At 58.3% G+C, this 18,257-nt stretch overlaps 1 protein-coding gene across 3 annotated transcripts in view; it reads right to left on the bottom strand.

Annotated features, from left to right (window-relative positions):
• Window positions 1-17,126, bottom strand: part of RASGRF1 (Ras protein specific guanine nucleotide releasing factor 1) — a 45,656-nt gene extending 28,530 nt beyond the window's left edge. For all 3 annotated transcript variants that reach the window (XM_076348182.1, XM_076348181.1, XM_076348180.1), the window contains exons 1-3: window positions 16,769-17,126; window positions 3,004-3,110; window positions 1,883-2,030 (exon numbers count right to left, since the gene is read on the bottom strand). In XM_076348182.1, the coding sequence (XP_076204297.1) occupies window positions 1,883-2,030; window positions 3,004-3,110; window positions 16,769-17,044 (531 nt within the window). In that variant the 5' untranslated portion in view covers window positions 17,045-17,126. The remainder of the gene's footprint in view (window positions 1-1,882; window positions 2,031-3,003; window positions 3,111-16,768) is intronic.
• Window positions 17,127-18,257: the final 1,131 nt, after the last annotated feature.

The following is an 18,257-nucleotide window of genomic DNA, read 5'->3' on the forward strand; positions in this document are numbered from 1 at the left end:
CCCATCTCGGCCAGGACCCATGGTGTGGGTTTGCCGGTGCCATGGTTTTATTTTGGTTTCTTTTTTTTAAATTGAGTGAGCAAAATTTGCACATTAAAGTAGAAGCTGATTATTTGATCTCTGCTTCAAAGCATGTGGAGGATTAAAAATAAACCAAACCAATGCAAGGTAAAATCAAATGTACCTGGGCACAGGGGACGGGACAGGCTGCAGCTCTGCCAGGCATCTCTGACCCTGACCCCTCAGCTAATTTCAGGGTTCACAACACACCTCCCACCTCCTCTGACTGAAAGCTCATCAGGCTGCTCATTGCCCCACCGCTCGCCTCCCCTGCCCCTTACGCTGGCCACGCTCCCAGGGGAAGGGAGCTTGCCCCAGCTCGGAGGCTGGACCGGACCCAGGGAGCTCCCGGCTGGTGCCGGACTGGGGCCCCAGAAGAAACCCCCTCACCAAGCGGGTGCCGCAGGCCGCGGCCAGGGCGGTTTTGGGGCTGATCCTGTTCTGTTGAGGAGAGCACAAATTCAGCAGTGCTGAAACCGCTCCTGGGAAAGGCTTGCGGCTCCCCAGTCCCCCAAGACTAAAAGCAGCCTTCAGCGTACTGCCTGCCTCAAGTCGTGGTTGGGGATTGCTATTGACCTGCGCTTTTTGACTCAAATATAAGGAAAACACCACCTTAAGGACATGCCAATCCACTCCTGCCCTCGCCGCCTCTCCAATTGCCTCCTTCGTGGCAATTTTGAGATTTTGACTTACTCAGGGTCGACATCTCAGCCCAGCAGGCAGCAGGACCCGCTCCCAGCTGCCTCCACCACGAAGCCACTGCCCGACCCTCCCTGCCAGACACGAGGAGGGGGCCAGCAGCAGCACTGGCTTTGGGGTGTCCCATGCTCACCGGCCACCGCACCACCAGCACCAACACCCACCAGCAGCCGAAACCCACGCAGCGAGAGGGTACCAAGGGCCGGCTGGAGCCCTGCAACGCAGGTGGCCAGGCAGCACGGGGCATACCCACGCCGCCGAGCATCCTCTTCCCCAGGTGCCTTAGAGACACAAGCTTCCCTCGGCACTGTCTGCTGAGTCATTTTTGCATTTTGTTCCTTTGTCTGCCGTAACCCGCGTCGTGTCAACCCTTCCTACGACCCAACGCCGCAAACTACTGAACAGCAAACTGCTGCGAGAGCTTCTGGGACAAGCTAGGGACAACAGGTTTTATGGGTTGCTCTCATTGAAGAGAACGCTCCCTTCATAGCAAAGTGTTTGTTTTGTTTATAGCACCATGCACATTAATCCCCTGATGTACTCAGGTTATGCAGCTTGCACCTGGCACAGGTTCTCTCCTGAGGCCACAGACACCTCTTCCCTTTTTCGGTTACTCCTCTAGCATTGCACCTCCTGGCAGATGTTACCACCAGGCACGCAGCACGCAGAGGGGGCCTAATCAAAGTATCTAGGATGAAAGTAAGGAAGGCGAAATGGTAAGATAGGGAGTCTCCATCCCTCCCCCAATACCTACTCCTGAACCCAAGGGACCGGCTCGCTAGCCCGTTCCCCAGCGCTCATTGCTGGAGCAAACCCTTCCCTGCTGCAGCAGTGTCCTGGGGCCGAGGACCACACTGAGCCCCGCACATGCACCGTGCCTGGGCGGCGCAGCCGCGGCCGCTCGCTGCACGGCTCCTGCAAGAAAAACCTCCAACAAAGGTGATGCCTTCGCCCCTCTCTGCAAGAGAAGGGGCCAGCCTGATGTCGTTAAAACAAACATAAATACGCTGGCTGCGATGTCCCCTGGTCCCTGCCAGTGCAGCAATGCCACCTGCCCGCCCACAGCCCGCGGGTCACCCTGGGGAGTGGCAGCGCATCCACGGGGCGACGCCGGGCTTTTCACCTCGGCCTTCAGGCGCTCGATCTCGATCTCCCCGTCCTCGATCTGCTGGCGGAGTTGCTTGGCAACAGTCTTCTCCGTTTCCACAATCTGCAGGAGATGGAGGTACTTCTGCATCAGTGCCTCGTGCTCCGTCGCCAGGTTCCTGTAGCTGCAAGGCAGACACAGACGTGAGCACCCCTCCTCCATGGCCCCCCTGGGATGTGCACGCAAAATTAGGTGTCTGCATGCTGTGGTTTGCTGTGGAGGGGTTCTCCTTCCCAGCTGCCTATGCACTGCCCTTGCCCCTCCGGCTCGGGGCACCCGCAGGGTGAATGAACTGGGAGGTGGCTCTTGCAGTTTGGGATGCTGCTACTCAGAACTGACCAATTTGGAGAGGATTCGGGTTCCCCGCGAGGGTGCAAACAGAAAAGATAACACAAATTTTAAGGAAATGGTAGGAGACAAGAAAAAAGAACAAACCCATGGCCAAACCTCTCTCACGTACCACGTCCCAAAAGTTTAATGAGAAGGAGAGCACTTGTAGCACAAGCTCTTACGGACATCTGCTCTCATTAAGGTGCTGCAGCAGATGATATTTCTCTAATCTCCTGCATATGACACTCATCTGCCCCCTCTTCTCGCTGCCAGCCCAGCAACCTCCTTCACCAGACGCGCAGCTGTGCCGTACCGGCCCCTGACCACTCTCCCCTGGGCAACAAGTGGGCTGCGCTAGCATTCCCACAGCGCAGAAACATGAGCCTGGAAAAACCTCTTTCTGACCGTTTTTGCTATTCCAGATGAAACCCTTCCTGGCGGCCTTTGAACCCGACGGCAAATCGGGCATCCCTCCGGCACCAGACTGGGACAGGCAGCGCCAACCTGCCAGGTTGGCTGCCCTGCATGGGACAGGGACAGGCAGGCACAGGGCTGGGTGGGACGTGTCTGAATGCAGCCTCCTGTGCAGCACAAGGGTCCCCAACATGGGGCTGGGGGCCAAAAGCGCTCTGCTCTGCCTGCCAGCAGTGCCTGGCTCAACGGCTCCCTGCCCGCAGCCTTGCCCGCAGCTCCCCGCAGCCACCCTCGGGCATGGCTTTGCCTCCGACACCCCCCATCCCAGGGTCTGCGCTGGCGGAGGGCAATACCTGGCGTGAGCTATGGCTGCCACCCACTCGTCGCAGTCCTTGGCATCCTCGGTCCTCAGCTCCAGGGTCTTCTGGTTCTCATGGTTGAAATTAACGGTAAAGTAATGCTGTGGGAGCAAACAGAGGGTGAGGTTACCGCTCGCTCTCTCAGGGCCATTAGAAAAGTGCTTTATGATCAACCACAGGTCGCTTAACATAAAAAAAAAAAAATCTGAAATACCAGGAGCACAGCCGAGACATGCAGCCCTCAGTGCTCTGGGAAAAACTGCTCCTTGCCAGCGAGGCAGCGCATCCATGCCACGGGCGAGGATGGCGCTGAGAAATGCTCCAAGGGGAAATCCCGCTGGGCAAACACCGGGCTTCAGATAAACCTAAAACCACTGAGGTCCGGGAGGCTGCAGGCCTGAGCCTGTGGTGATCGCCTTGGGGACAACCCTCACCTGGGGAAAGCGGCGGATGAGCAAGGCCATTTAGCCAGACCCCACACCAGGCTGCCTGCATCCCTGCCTGCACAGGCAGCGAGCACCCTCAGACACCAAAACAAAGCCCCGCTGCTGCCTGGGGCTTGACGTTGAGCAAAGCCCTGGTCCCACGTGCTTGCACCGCTCGAGCTGGGAGGCTCTAATGGGCAACAGTGTGATAGGACTCAGCGCAGGACTATATTTAGCCTCCCTTGACATTTACAGTATTTGTGCTAATTGTGCGCGGTGGCAGCCCGCGTCGGCTGGGGTTTGTGCTGCTCCTGTGCTTTCCTGCAGTCTCCTAGGAAACAGGTACCACGCTGCAATGCCGGATACTGCCTGGAATAACTGGGCTAAACCGAAACCCACCAGAAAAAGCTCATCCTGACATTATCTGCTCCTCTGTTAGGTTTAACGAGGGAGCTGAATTAACAGGTATCTTGGCAAAAAAAAACCCAAGCCCAACCTGCAGCAGCCACTTGCTCCCTGGCATGAGCCCCACTGCTTCCCAGGATGGTAGGCAGCAGCCCGCTGTGATCACAGACCCTGGTGCACCACGAAAACACAAACGGGCACCACAACGCGGGGAGGAGCTTGCATGGGAACCTGCCCCGATGCGGGGCTGCAGGCAGGGACGGGCAGTGGGGTGCTGCACCAGGGCAAGGCTGGCACTCACCCAGTACAGCTGGCCAGTCCAGCACCATCACTGCCCCTGTGCTGAACACCAGGGGTACTGCTTACCATGCCTCCCCAAAACAGGGCTACATCTCCCACCCCTAACCCTACCCCTACTGCTCCCAGCTCTCCCCTGTCCTCTCCCTCCCTGGGCATCTTTACTCTCGTCCCCTTCCCATCCCTAATCAGGACCAGGGGTGTTAAGGAGAAGGACCTCCAGATGGATGCAGGAGGCTTTCAGTGAAACTGGCATGCAGGGGAGCTGAGGCGCAGCCGGTCGCTGTTCCCGGGTGATGCTGGTGCAGGCAGCACGGACAGACAGACACCCAGCTCCCCCACCCAGCACCACACCCACCTAGGGCTCATGTCTCGCTGGGCGACAACCTGAGAAACCCTCTGAGCTTCCTCAGCCCGTCCAGGTCCTGCAGAGGAGGAGAAGGGGGAGCCCGGGGACCCCGCACTGCCCTGGGGCCAACGCCAGAGCCCTCCTTCAGAAACAGCTCTTCTGCCTTTGCGGGGCAACTGGTTGTTCCTGCGACCCTGTGAATATGCGTCTCCTTTACTTCCGTCCAGGATCCTTTGGGTGCAATATCTTTTTATTGCTGATCCTGTGGACAAGCTTTCTCCTTACGGAGCCTTCTCCATGGTAAAACATGCCATTGTCCGTCTCCCGCCCCTTTCCCAACCTGCCGTGGCCAGGCTGGTGAGAGCTCCGGGCAGCCGGGCTGGCAGCTTGCCTCTGTCTGCGGGACACGTCTGGAACTGCAGCAGCTCCACAGCCCTTCACTTCTCATCCCCTTTTCTTCTCCCTCCCACCCCTAAAGGCTTTTATTGGCAACAAGACATTTCTGATAGAAAATTCACGAGAAATTTTTGGTCTCTGAAACTGTACAGGTAGTTACGCCTCTCTGCTTTATGCCCACCTCTCTTACATACCTTCCCTTGCAAACAGCATTAAAAAGAGCTCATCAGATTGGCAAGTCTGGAAATCCTTCCCCTTAAACACCGACTCAGGAATATCACCAGCCATGCCAGGGCACTGCCAAGTACTCACTCCCCAGTCCCGGTGTCCTGACCGCAGGGACGTGAGGGGTGGGAAAGCCCTTTCTCAGCCCTGGTGCCCCTGTGAGCTCCCAGTGCCACAGGGACAAACTGCCCCAACGCCGCGGCACGTGCATTCACCGACCCATGCTCCACCGATGCCAACAGCCAGAGTTCGGCTGAGTCCCCGTGGCACCAGAAACATGAGGAGATGCCTCTGTGGCTCCCCCAAACCGGTCGCTGCCTGGAGGGAGGGGATGGGACGGCAAGCCCTGGGCTGCCCTTCCCAGGCGCTGTGGGTCCCTTGGGGGAAGCGGGGGATGATGCAGCACCCGTGTGTGCTCCCATGGGCCAGCACACCCGCTGAGAGCCCTGCGCCCACAGGCAGGACCAGGCATTGTGCCGAGTTAGAGCGCCCTGATCTTACCCAGGGCCCTCTGGAAAAGCAGCACCTCACACAGCTTCGGGACTTGTGGGATTTTAAAATAAGGGGTGGCAGAGCCCGTGGCAGGGACTGGGGGCAGGGACCTGGGACAGGCGCCCACCCTGCCTCTCCCCCTGCTTTGCCCACCAGGTCCATCAAGGCACCTCCCTGACACACCAACACCAAAAGCGTTTTGACAGATGGCTTCCTGCTCATCTAATTTAAACCCAGAAACTCCTGAAGGTTTTGCAAATAGCAGCTTCAATGCTGTCAGCAGCGGAGACAGATGATGAGGGTCTGAAATTTTCCCACCGCGGCCAGGTCCAGTCCCAACCGCTGCTCCGTGTACAATTAAAAGCCGGTTCCTGTGAGTACACGCGCCGCAGCTCCCTATGTCACTCTGATTTATCCCCATACAATACCCAGGAAGTGCAGCACGCTTGAAAGGAGGAAGTTATTTTATATTTGAATAATAAAACTCCCACCACCTTTTATCTCCGCCTAAATTATGATCCTTCTCTGTTATCACAGTGACACATCAAACTTGACAGCCCGTGAGCGTTTCCAGAGGCACTCACTGTGTTGGGGGCCGAGGCTCGGTGGCAGCGCGGTCCTGGCCAGGCAGTGGGACAGACCCACAGACAGGACCAGACGCTCACCAGCACCAGGCGGAGAGCAGGGAGCAGAAGGATGAGCCCCTGCCTCCAGCACCACCCAACGCCCAGCTTCCCCGGGGCAGTTAGAGCTGCTGGGCCACCCTTGCCTGGTGCAGAACACGAATTACCTGCAGCTTGAGTTTGCTTCTTCTCTTGCTTTTTGCTCATTTGAAGACCTCATTAACTCACAGCCGTGGAGGCACTGACACCCCTTACTCAAACCACCTCTCACTCTGCTTCCTGACAAACTAAGCAGATGCAATTCCTTAAGTCCCTCATTATGGGGCATTTTCCAGCCTCCCCCATTTCCGTGGTGCCTTCTGAGCACCCGCTGCGGGATGCGCAGCCCCCCGGCACAGTGGGATGTGGGGCCCCCTGGCACTGCGGGGCTTTTATTTCAGGAAACCTCAGGGGGACACAGCAGTTCTGCCTGAAAGAATGACACAGGAGCATTTCAGGTCACAAAGTGAAATGTTAAAAAAAACACCCAGGGCCGGCCACAGCCCTGCGACTACTGCCCGGCTTTTCCCAGGCCCTGCCTGCTGCAGGGAAGGGAGGGTGCTGGACACTAGGGGGGGCAGTTACCAAAGTCCCTGAAAGGCAGAGACCCCCTGGCTCGATGAGACACAGCCTGTGATGCCAGAGATCCCCGCAGCCTCTCCTCTCTCACACCCTAACTCAGGCTCATGGCAAACCAAGCGCTCTGCACCCCCTTGCCCCGCAGGGCTTGGAGGCTGCTCTGGCCCTGGAGCTTTTCACCGGGGGAAGACACAGCACGAGCCAAATCCGTCCTGCAGACCCCGAACTGCCAAGGCTCACAGGGAGATGGCTGCAAATGGGTTTCAGCAGAAGCAAACAATGTCTTTTGCTTCAGCCTCAGAAACTCCAGTGTTTCACAGTAATTCAGTTGAAGGCAGCCACCAGCATGGAGGATTTCAGCTCCAGCAGGTAGTTTGGCAAAGTCCCGTACCTGGACGCCGAGTGCTGTCATGAGAGGTGTTGGGCAGCTGCAGCTTGAGAGGTGCTGGCAGGAGAGGGCCAGGCAATGCCTGCACAGGCAGGGGCTGCTCCTCCAGGGACCCCACAGCACCTGCCAGCAGCCGGCAGCTCAAAGATCATTTCCAGCAGTTGCTCCTGGGGTGCCCTGGCTGGCATTGTGCCTGGGGCTCTGCTCAAGCGTGGCCCAGCTGGGAGGGACCTGGCCTGGCACCCGCCGCGGTGCAGGACCCCTGAGTCCACTCCTGAAACTCTGCTCCCTCTGTCGCTTTTTCTGCAAAAAATCCCCAGCACCGGCTTGGCTATTTTTACTGAGAGGAGAGTACAATAGCAAAATGCTGCTCGGGAGCTATTTCTGCTTCCAGAACCTCAACAAACGACTTTGAATTAATGAAGAAGACTACCTGAGTGATTAATGTGCAGGGACTATCTCCCCAGAAACGTCCTCCCGCATGTCTGATGTCCCTGGGCTGGCACAGTTAGTGCAGCAATGGCTCTGCCCTCCTGCCATGCCCAGTGCCGGAGAAGCAAAACCTCCTGCATGTGCACCCCCAGACGTGGGTCCCTGCCGCCCCGGGACACAGGTCCCTGTGCACAGCAAGACATGGGTTCCCGGTGACCCCAAGATGTGGGTCCCTGCACACCCCAAGATGCTCTTTGCCTGCTCCCGTGCCTGTGTCCGTCTGATGCCCATTACCACCTGCCATGGCTGGGACGCTCGGGCTCCTCCATCCTCCACATCCTCGATAGAAGCCAATGAGATGATTACAGAGAGCATGTTTGCCATTGTGCTTTGGGGGTTCCCATGCTGGGTTCTTGCTGGGACACAGATCCCCTTGTCCCACGGCCACGACAAGGTGCCACATGGTGTTTCTGCAGGGACGAGCTCCCATGGGGCTCCATGCCTGCAGGGAGCTGGGCTGCTCGCTGGGCTCACGGCATGCCATGCCAGCGGCTGCACCAGCATCCCCCCCGTGCCCCCGCTGTGCCCAGCTGAGAGCTGCCCAGCCCTCCTGCGCCCGCTCACCGTGGCAGAGCCGCACGCACCGGGGCTTCAGTTCCACAGCGCCCGGCTGGCCAGCGCCGTCCCGCTCTGCCCACAAAGACCCAACCGGTGCCCAGCCATCGGCTCAGGGTCCAGAGGGAACACACGGAGCTACGAGACCGTCCCGGTCTGCCACACTGGGATGTTGCTCTCACCTCCCCTACCAGAGCCACCAGCACACCAAGAGCTCCCATGCCCCAGGACAACAGGAGCAAAGGGTTGGTGCCGCGGGACCCTCAGACAGCCACCGACACCGCAGCACCGGGGACAAAACAGCAAATTTTCCAGTTTGCCAGAGTAAAGCCAGAGAAGGGCAAAGCAGAGCCAGGCCTGCCATAAGCAAACCCACTGCTGCTGGTCCAGCTAAGCTCCTGAAGGGTTTTACTTTGCTTCTTGCCTTCTGTTAAGTAAACGCATAAATAAATTCAAATAAGCTTTAAAATGACACATTATTTCCAAAATAGAAAATCAACATATTCCAGAATTTTTTTAAACTTGGAGCAGAGCGTTTTCCAGCCCGAACAACTTGCCAGACTGCTCTCGATGTCGTGACCGACAGTGGCTGGGCACTTTTCCTGCAGACCCATGCTGGTCACAGACGGTGCCCGGCTCTGCTGAAGGCCGGGGACCAAGACAGAAACATCCCCAGCAACACTGCCTGCGCAGAAGCGGTGACCATCACCCTTTCCCACACAAAGCGGTTTTGTTGTGCCGTCACAGGGGCCTTTCCGCCCTGTGGCAGATACCTCCCTCTGTCCCTCTGCAGTGGGGACACTCTCTGCCATGCTGGGGACGCGTGTGCCCTCCATCCGCCCGTGGCAGATAGGTATGTGGCCACCTGTTCATGAAGCTGACAATTATTACAGCTGACATAAAGGGCAAGGGAGGAGAATTTTCCTGCTCTGGATGGACGAGTTTAAAAATCCACAGCCGGCCATGGCAGCTTTTAACTTCCCTGACCTACATAGCATATGCTCTGGGAAGACAGGACCTGGGGACTGGGACAGAGGAGATGGGTGGTCAGGCAGCTCATTTGCTTGCTGACAATAAGAAAAAATCCCAGAAGCAGAAATTTGTGTCCTCTGCTTCAGGACGGACCGTAAGGATGCTCACACGTGGGCACTAGAGCTGAGCATCAGCCGAGCTGGGTGGGCTTCACCCACGAGTGGGGCAAACAGCAGGCAGGGGACCCTCTGCAGCAGGAGGCTTCACCCCATGTGAATCCCACCCCAAGTCTTGTGCAGAAATATTTGTTAAAAAAAAAAAAGGCAGACCAATTTTTCCTTCTCTGGCACATTACCCAGTGATGCTGGCAGATGGGCAGGCAGGCATCGCCAGTACCACACAGGTGTTGCCTGTACCACACAGGCTCAGCCTGGTACAGGCGATGGCTGCGAGGTACCAGCGGTGCCTGCATGGTATATGCACCGTGAGCACCCTCGCCGCTCACGGCTTGGAAATACAGCCTCGGCATCACTCTATACAGTAATTAATGAAGAAACCAGCGTTATACCAAAGTCCTAACCCTGGGTATACCGGACATTCATACCTCTGCCAGACTTCACGTATGAATATCGCCATTGCTATAATGACTCTGCACCTTCGTGTTTGCAAGAAATCTGCAAATTGTGTATGTGCAGCTGAGAAAGTGTATCTGAGGCTGCTGAGACTGGGCTGGGGGAAGGTTTCTTTCCTCTCTCCTCCTGCTTCTTTAACAGATTCCATTAATCTGTTGGATGAGAAAGTGTGAATAAAGGGGATGGACTGGCATCACATTTAAACACAAAAATGGCACACATTTAAAACACAAAAAACCAGCAGGATAATCTCCAAATTTATGGGTAGTTCAGGTTTAGATTCACAAATTGTGATTTATGTTCAAAAAATCAGATTGCATGTAAATACGTTTAGGTTTCTGTGCTGCTGGTATGAGTTACTGCCGCGTTCAGCTCATTGCAGAAAGCCTGGCTAAAAGTACATGAGTTTAGGAAAAAAGTTTTAATTTAAAGTTTATAAAAATCCAACAGGACAACAGGCCGGCTGCACGGCAAAGATCCACGTGAGCAAATCAGGTGAATTAATCTTATGGGAAGAGCCAAACAGCTTAAGCCAAGAGATCTCTTAATCAGAAGTGGTCCATACATTTTTAAAAAACATCATATTGAAAAACGTCCTTTTAAACTTTTCAATACCGTTTTCTTTTTCAGATTTTTTGTTTTACCCGTGAAAATGCTCTCGGCCTTTTTGCTTTATCAGAAACCAACCTCTACTGACTCCCGGACTTTGGCAACCAAAATATTCCAATACCTATTTTACTACTTCTGCTCAGAGTTTGGATGCACAAACCCACTTCCTCTCAACCATCCAACAACCAACAGCTTCTCCGACAGGATTCCCACTGCCCCAGAGGGGGCTGCTGCTCAAGCACCCAGCTGCGGACTTTGGAAGCTGGAGCTCAAGTATCTGAGACATCGATGCTAAACTTAACTCTGGATCTAGAAAACCTCGGGAAGGTGTTGAACGCCTGCGCTGGGGCTTGGGACAGGCAATCATTCACTGCTGAGCACGCAATACCCCAACGTACCCGGACGCCATCCACAACCTCAGGGGCCATGCAGGGACATGCACTTTGCACTCGTGATGATGTGCAAAAGGCAGCTATCGATTACGGTGGATCTCAGCCTTTTGGAAAACCATTTGTAAACATTAAAATGTTTACAGCCCTGATCACCAGTGGTGGATGAGTACGTTTAACGTACGCACCTTGCTTGGCTCATGAGTACTGCAAACACTGGTTTGGCCAGTCAGTGCCACCAGCAGAGCGGCCCAGGCTGCAGCCGGCCCTTGACGACGGTGACGAGCACAACCTCAGCCACAGCTCCCGGCTGCCATCTGCCCAGCATCCCCATCAGCTCACATCGTGTGTACTGCTGGGGGAACAATTCATTCCATGACTTTAGCTCCTTTGTTCACAGAACATTGGTAAGAAGGCCATGTTGTCCCAAAATTGCCTTATTTGGATTTATATGACAAATCTGAGGAATAGTTTCTCATCCTGTGACAAAGCCAGTTCCTGCACAGGCAAGGTGTCCTGCACTCAGACTCAGCTGTAATCACTTCATCATGATCAGTCACACGGATCACACTACATTATCCTGTCCTTTGAATAAGCATCCTGTGAATAATCAGAAAGATGGCAATCAGGCAGCAGTATGCTCAGACCGACACCCCGAAGAAAAAACAGACTTTTCTAGAAGACGAGAAGCGCGTTACCCTCCTGTGCAAAGCATGTTTTGCACAGACTCGGCTGCGGCTGGATGCACGGCTAACGCAGGATTTCCGTGCGGCACGGGGATCGCTTGCTGTCTCCAGGCAGCCCTGCCGAACCAACCAGCACCTGCTGATTTTGCTTCGCTGCCTTCGTGCTGGTCTCTGGTGGGTGGGCAGCCACCCCGCACCCTGCGCGGGAGCATCCTCGCCCCACCGCCCTGCACCCCCAGAGCAGAGCAGAGGGTGCCCAGGCTGCGGGGCAGCCCTGCTCAGGGTGTCCATGGATGCCCTGCTCGCCCCAGTGAGAAGCTGCTCTGTCCCCTCCTATCACCGGGACCGGAGCTGCACACTGCTCTGAGCCCTTTCCTGCCCGCCTCATTTCAGGACCATGTTCAAAGCTGCTTGTGGGTCTTCTGCTGCTGCTCCCACTCATCTAGAGCACAGCCCGTGGCCCAGATAACCCCGGGCAACTGGGCACTTAGCAGAGGTGCCCAGGAGGGGAACCCATCACCTAGGACTCCCCTTGCCATTGATGGAAAGAGCCAGGGGGTCTCGGGGGGCACAGGCCACTCGTCATTGCCACGGGGGCTGGGACAGCAGCACCCAGCAAAGGCACCTCCACCTCATGCTAGAGGAGAAGGTCTGGGCAAATGCCCGGCAGCTCTGGAAGGGCCATCGCCACCCTCGTCTGCAGAGGGACCAGCAGCGGGCGCCTGCCCAGTCCCACCCGCAGAGCGAGACTGCGTTTGTCCCTAGCTCACCCATAGCAGCCCTTTCTGAGGGTACTGGGAGCTCTGTCCAGGTGAACCCTCCATGCAGGGACAGGCACAGCTGGATCCCGTGGCCCGTGCTGCTGCACACCCAGAGAGCTGCCTGAGCTCTCCTGCCGCCAGGGACGGCTCTGTCAGCGGGGCCTGAGGCTCGGCTCCAAGAGAGCTGGAGCTGCCGGGCTGGCTGGGGCTGCTGCAGGTACCTGACGCCCCATGAGGGCAGGCGTCCCCGAGGCACCCAAGCATCCCCCAGCTCTACTTCCCACCAGCTCTTCCAGTGTCTCAGAGACGGGTGCCACCAGATAGGGTGCCCTCGGTGACTGCGTTTTGTCTCTGCTCAGCACCCTCTACTCTGTGCTGCTGGTCCTAAGAAAAGATGTGACTTTCTCATGCCCTCCTTAGCTGTGCAGGGAAATGAGCAGGACAGGGGCTGGACATACTCTGGGGAGATGGAAGACAAAGTCCTTCCCCAACGTGCCGGTGAGAACCGTTTCCACAAGCCTTCTCCCATCCCACTGGGAGACTACAGCCACATGCACCCACCCACTGACCACTCGTCCTCAGCTTTGCATCATGGTACAAAATGCTTCCCTGAGTCTCCCCTACGTTACACCTAATGTTACACCTATCCCTGGCAAACGCTTCAGAGATGGGGAAGAAAATGTCCAGCTATAGGCTGTGTGTTCACAAAAGCAGCCCAAGCTTTGTGGGAAAAAAAGACTCATAGCTCCAGAGAGCTTCTGAGTTTCAAGTCAAGGGTTTCGCACAGTGCTACCACTTGACTCAGCATCATGTTGGCTCTTGTCTGAGGCACAGAGGGCTGCTGGTTAAGAATAACTCATGGCATCAGGGTACAGGTCTGCAAATCTGACTCAAGGCTGGATCCACGGAGCAAACCCAGCCGGGATTCCTGCTGCCCGACTCGCGTGCAATGGAGAGCCCTCACCCCACACCAGGGCCTGCCCAGCCCTGAGCACGCTGCCACGAGGTTGGGGATGGATTAGCTCCAGACCTCCACACCTGCTCAGCTCCTCTGCCAGGATCTCACTTTGGCTGCACCCCACCACGTGCAGTCCCACCCGGGGCACCCCATGTCCTGCCCGCCCTTCCCTGCAACACAGCACAGACCTGGGGGGTCTCTCATGGCTCCTTCCACCAAGAGGCAGGAGATGTGACCACATGAAAGCACATCCCAGCATCCTCACCCTTGAGAGACCGGAGACAGCACGTCCCGGGGGGCGGCATGGCCCAGACACCACAGCAGAATAAAAGGGAGGGTTCACCCCCGTCCCAGCACCGCCGGGCGTGCGCCCATCACGCTGCTGACACCACCGCCCCGAGCAGCCCAAATGCCAACCTCCCGGATTGTGCGGGGCAGCGCAGGCAGAGCCAGCAGACCCTTCCTCCGGGCCACAGCCTGAAGCCCACCCAACAATAAAATATCTTCCAAATCAAACTGGTTTGAAGAAAATTTCATTTGCAGAAAAGCGTAACAAAAACAGAAAAGAAAGTTTCCAGAGGCGTCCAAATCCCCTTTTCAGTGTTTCAGTTTTTCAAATAACTTTGCTCCTTTATTCTCACATGTACACGCTAAAAATACACTGCATTCCCAGAAAAAAAAATGCCCCACCAAAGTGAAATATGTGAACTTTAAAAAAGAGGCGGTTTTGAAAGACCCACCTTGTAAAATTTCTCCTTTGTGGAGAATTTGGAACCTTTCAGGCTTTACTCCAGTGAAGAAGGAATCTAAACCTGAAATTCCTCTGCTGCAGGGAATGCTGTCCTCATAGCTCCAGTTGAAACTGCCCAGACAGATAAATACACTCAAAAAACAATTAATGGTGATCACTGGCAATGCTAGAAAATTCCTCAGCACCTTCCTTTCAAAGGAAGATCCAGCGATGCTGAACACCGCTCGGTACCAAGTGAGGTGGAAGAAAACATTTGATCTGGTTTGCAGAACTCGGACACCTTTCTCTCAGAGACCTGCCAGCTTTGCTTGCCGTTTGCTTGCTTTCACCCTCCTGCACAGACCATGCTGCAGATCTGCACCATAAATATTCTGCTGCTTATCTCATCTGGTATGCCATTAATTAGTTTGCAAAGCAGTGGGCATATAAGTGCTTGAGCACTTTCATTTAAATTTGCCCTAATGAATTATACAAAATTATGAGCCAGATGCTAAATCTTGGTAAATCGGTGCAGATCAGCGGCCTGGTAAATATTTGGTGTGGCAGGATCTCACTGCGCTGTGACAGCAGCCCCTCATTTTCACCGAGGATAAATCTTCCAGGTGCATTTTGAAATGGAAAGGGGCTGTGACATCCTCCCCTTAATGTTCACCTGGTGGAAAATCCCTCCTGCACAAACACGAGGAGTCAGAACCTGGTGAGCGAGCTTGATTTAAACCTGGCTAGCAAGCTTGACTGAAGCCAAACCAGGAACGCGCAACAATATCTATTACACTGCTACCTAAAGGGACACAGCTGACAAAACAGGACAGCAGTGTGACCCCCTTGCAGACATAGACCCTTCCTTGCTGCTATAGTCAACCGTGCGGTACACCAGTGGCTGCTCCAATGCAAGAGCCAGGACTGTGAGGAGGCACAGCTGTTGCAAAAAAACAGTATTTTGATCTGAACAGGGAAATATTCCCGTGATCCCTGCCAGGAGTGAGAAGACGTGCCATGGAGCGGTGGTGCTGCACTGCCTCACTCCTGTGGCAGAGCTTTTTGGAGTGCTGAGCGTGCCATGATTAGCCAGAGGCAATTAAGGAGCTTATTTCCTCCCAGCCAGCCCCTTGCCTCAGGCGGGTGCCCACGGGGCCTGTCCTGCAGTCTGCCGGCAGTGCTCACCACCACCTCCCTGGGAGCCTGCTTAGGCAGAAATTATGCAAGACCTGCAGAGCTGGACCCAAAATGCATGGTGGCTCCTGCAAGCACCCAGCCTGGGCTGCCAGTGCTGGGAAAACCACCCCCGCTCCTCCTTGCAAGGGGCTTCCCGGTGCCCTCTATGACATGGGCACCCAACTGGGTGTGTGGCTGCACTCCATGCACCGTGATCGAGGGGTGAATTCAACCACAGTGGGCTCCTCTCCACGTTCATGAGACTGGAGGTGATTTTGGAAGCTATGGCAGCGATGGACAGGGATTTGCACCCCAAGGCTGGAAGCCAGTCCTTCCTCCCCCCTTACCCGGCACCAACCCCTTCCCTGTCTGGCTGCTCAGACACTCCCCGAACTCCAGCAAATGACACCAGACAAACAAGCCAGAGGTTGCCAGCCCTGCACGCCGCACTGCTCGGTGCCACCCTGCCCACCTAGGAAAGGCGCAGCCAGGGGAGAGAAACCAACCCCCGGGCCCGTCAGGGGCTGCCGTCCCTGCGGCTGTGTCCCCAGGCACTGCCAGAGGGGACCCAGATTCTCCCAGGGCCTCACAACATCTTTGCTGTTTCAGTGCTGTTCCACCCGCAGACATTAGCATCTGGCGAGGAGCACTGCAGCCAAGTACCAGCCCTGCGTGTGGCATGGGGGGCCCCCGGCTCCGCTTCTCCCCACCTCCCGGGAGGGGATGCACAGCCTTTCCAGCCGGGTCTGTTACAGGAGCATGAACCACACGTGCGGGGAGCGGGAGCGGGATGAAATCCTGGTGAAAACAAGGCCCTGTGTGCCCCCCACCCCACCCCACGCTGAGCACCGTACACCCATCGCCCAGGCTGCCCACGCCACAGGGCCGGGTGTGGGTTTGCTCCCCAGCACCCTGGCAGACCCCGGGGGGTGCACACGGGGGGCTGCGTCAAGCTGGGAGACATCGAAGCCGAGTGGCCGAGCCACAGCTTGGACGGAGCAACCCCACGGGAGCCCTGGGGGCCGCGGGCCTCTCCACGCCCCGCCGGGCCACTGCCCCAAAACCTCGGCCGGGGCAAGACGGGGCGGCGGGCGCGGGGGCCGGGCCGCGCCGCGGACACGCGTGGGGCGCGGGGCTCCGCTGCGCAAAGCGCGGCCCGCGGCCGCCGGGGGGCGCCCTGCGCCGCAGCCCCGCCGCCAATTACCGGCGGCTAATTAGCCGCGATGGAGGGGGGGGCTCCGGGCAGAGCCCGACACCCCCGTAATGAACTCACCCGCTGCCCCGGGGTGCGCTGGCAGCGCGGCCGGGGGACCGGCACTGCAACCCCGGGGAGCATTCCCCCTTCCCCCGGCACAGGCCAGCCTCATCCCACGCCCCGGTCACGCGTGGGGCAGGTCCCGGGCGCCGGCGGGAGCCCCGAGGAACGGGGCTGCGTGCGCGGGGTGGGGAGCGCGGGGCCGCGGCCAGAGCCCCGGGCGGGGCCGCGGACGGGACCCCCGCGGGGGCAGCCCCGGGGCATCATCCCCCTCCGACAGCGGCCGGTGCAGGGGGGCGCCGGCCCCGGGACCTCATCGCGCCCACCTGCTTCTCCAGGGAGTCCTTGGCCGAGAGGGAGGGCTTGGGGGAGGGCGCCCGGTCGCAGACGCAGCCCTCGAGCAGGTAGAGCCCCGAGGGCCGGGAGCTGGAGTCGGTCTCGAAGTAGAAGAGCATGTTCTGCAGCAGCGCGAACCACTTGGTGTGCCATTTTGTGTTGTCGGAGCTCCGCTTGCTCAGGTAGCCCTTCCTGGCGCCGTCCTTCTTCGCCAGCAGCCCCAGGTAGGTGACGTGCCCGTCATTGAGCCGCATCCCCTTCTGCATCTTGGTGGGCACCGCCAGCTCCTCACATGGTCCCCGCCGGGCGGCCGGCGGGCGGGTCCCTGGCGAGCAGCCGCAGCCCCCGCGCCCGCATCAGCGGCGCCCGCTGCCCCCGGAGAGCCGGCGGCCGCCGCGGCGGCTCATGCCGCGGCCGAGCCCCGCCGCCCTGCCCGCGCAGCGCTCGCCTCCCGCGGCGCCGGCGGCGGCGGCTCTGCCGGGGGAGCGCCGCGTCCCGGAGCCGCGTCTCCCGCAGACGGGCGAGTCATGTGATGCCGGAGCCGGCGGCGGCACCGGGAGCCCGTCAGCGCCGGCCCGAGCCGCGCCGAGCCGCGCCGAGCCGCGCGGGGCTGGCCCTGCCCTGCCGCCGGCTGCGGGGGCGGCCGCGCCGCGCTCCCCGGGGCCGCCCCCCGGGCCGCGGGATGCCGGGGGCGGCCTCCCCGCCCGCCGCCGCCAGCACGGCCACCGCTCCGCACCGCGCGGGACCCCCGGGCACACGGGACTCCCGGGCCGGCACAGATGCCTGCGCACAGCAGGAGCCCCAGGCCAAAAGGCACCCCGGGCACATGGGACCCCCCGGCACAGCCAGAGCCCCAGGCCAAGAGGGACCACTGGGACAGATGGGACCCCCGGGACAGACAGGCTCCCTGGGCACAGCGGGAGCCCCAGGCCAAGAGGGACCCCCAGACCAGATGGGAGCCCTGGGTGAAGTGGGGCTCCAGGCCAAAAGGGACCCTCGGGCCAGGAAGGACCTTGGGACAAATGGCACCCCTGGGCAGAGCAGGACCCTATGCAGACAGGAACCCCTGGGGGAGGCAGGAGTCCTGGGCCCGGTGTGCATCCCCAGTCTGAGATCGACCCTGGGCAGGCACAAGCCCTGGCTTGCCATGAGCCCCGAAGCCAAGCAGGATCCCCAGGCTGGGTGGGACACCCAACCTACGCTGGCTCAGCATGGGGGTGTGCTCGGCTGGGCACCTACTCCACCCACCCTGGACACCCACTCCAACTTCTGGTGCCAACTCCCCTGCTGTCCTGGAGAAGCACCCCCCGTGTCCAGCCCTGCACACATTGCTGACCGTGGGGCATCCCCACTCGTGGCCTTCCCCTTGGCAGGTCCCCCGCACAGCCTGCACGTCCCCACCCAGCAGCGTGGAGCTGATCCAGTCCCTGCACGCTGCAATCCCTAACGCTGCAGTCCCTCAAGCCGGGTGGTCCCTCT

This window comes from Aptenodytes patagonicus, chromosome 10 (assembly GCF_965638725.1).
Source record: "Aptenodytes patagonicus chromosome 10, bAptPat1.pri.cur, whole genome shotgun sequence".
Classification (NCBI taxonomy): domain Eukaryota; kingdom Metazoa; phylum Chordata; class Aves; order Sphenisciformes; family Spheniscidae; genus Aptenodytes; species Aptenodytes patagonicus.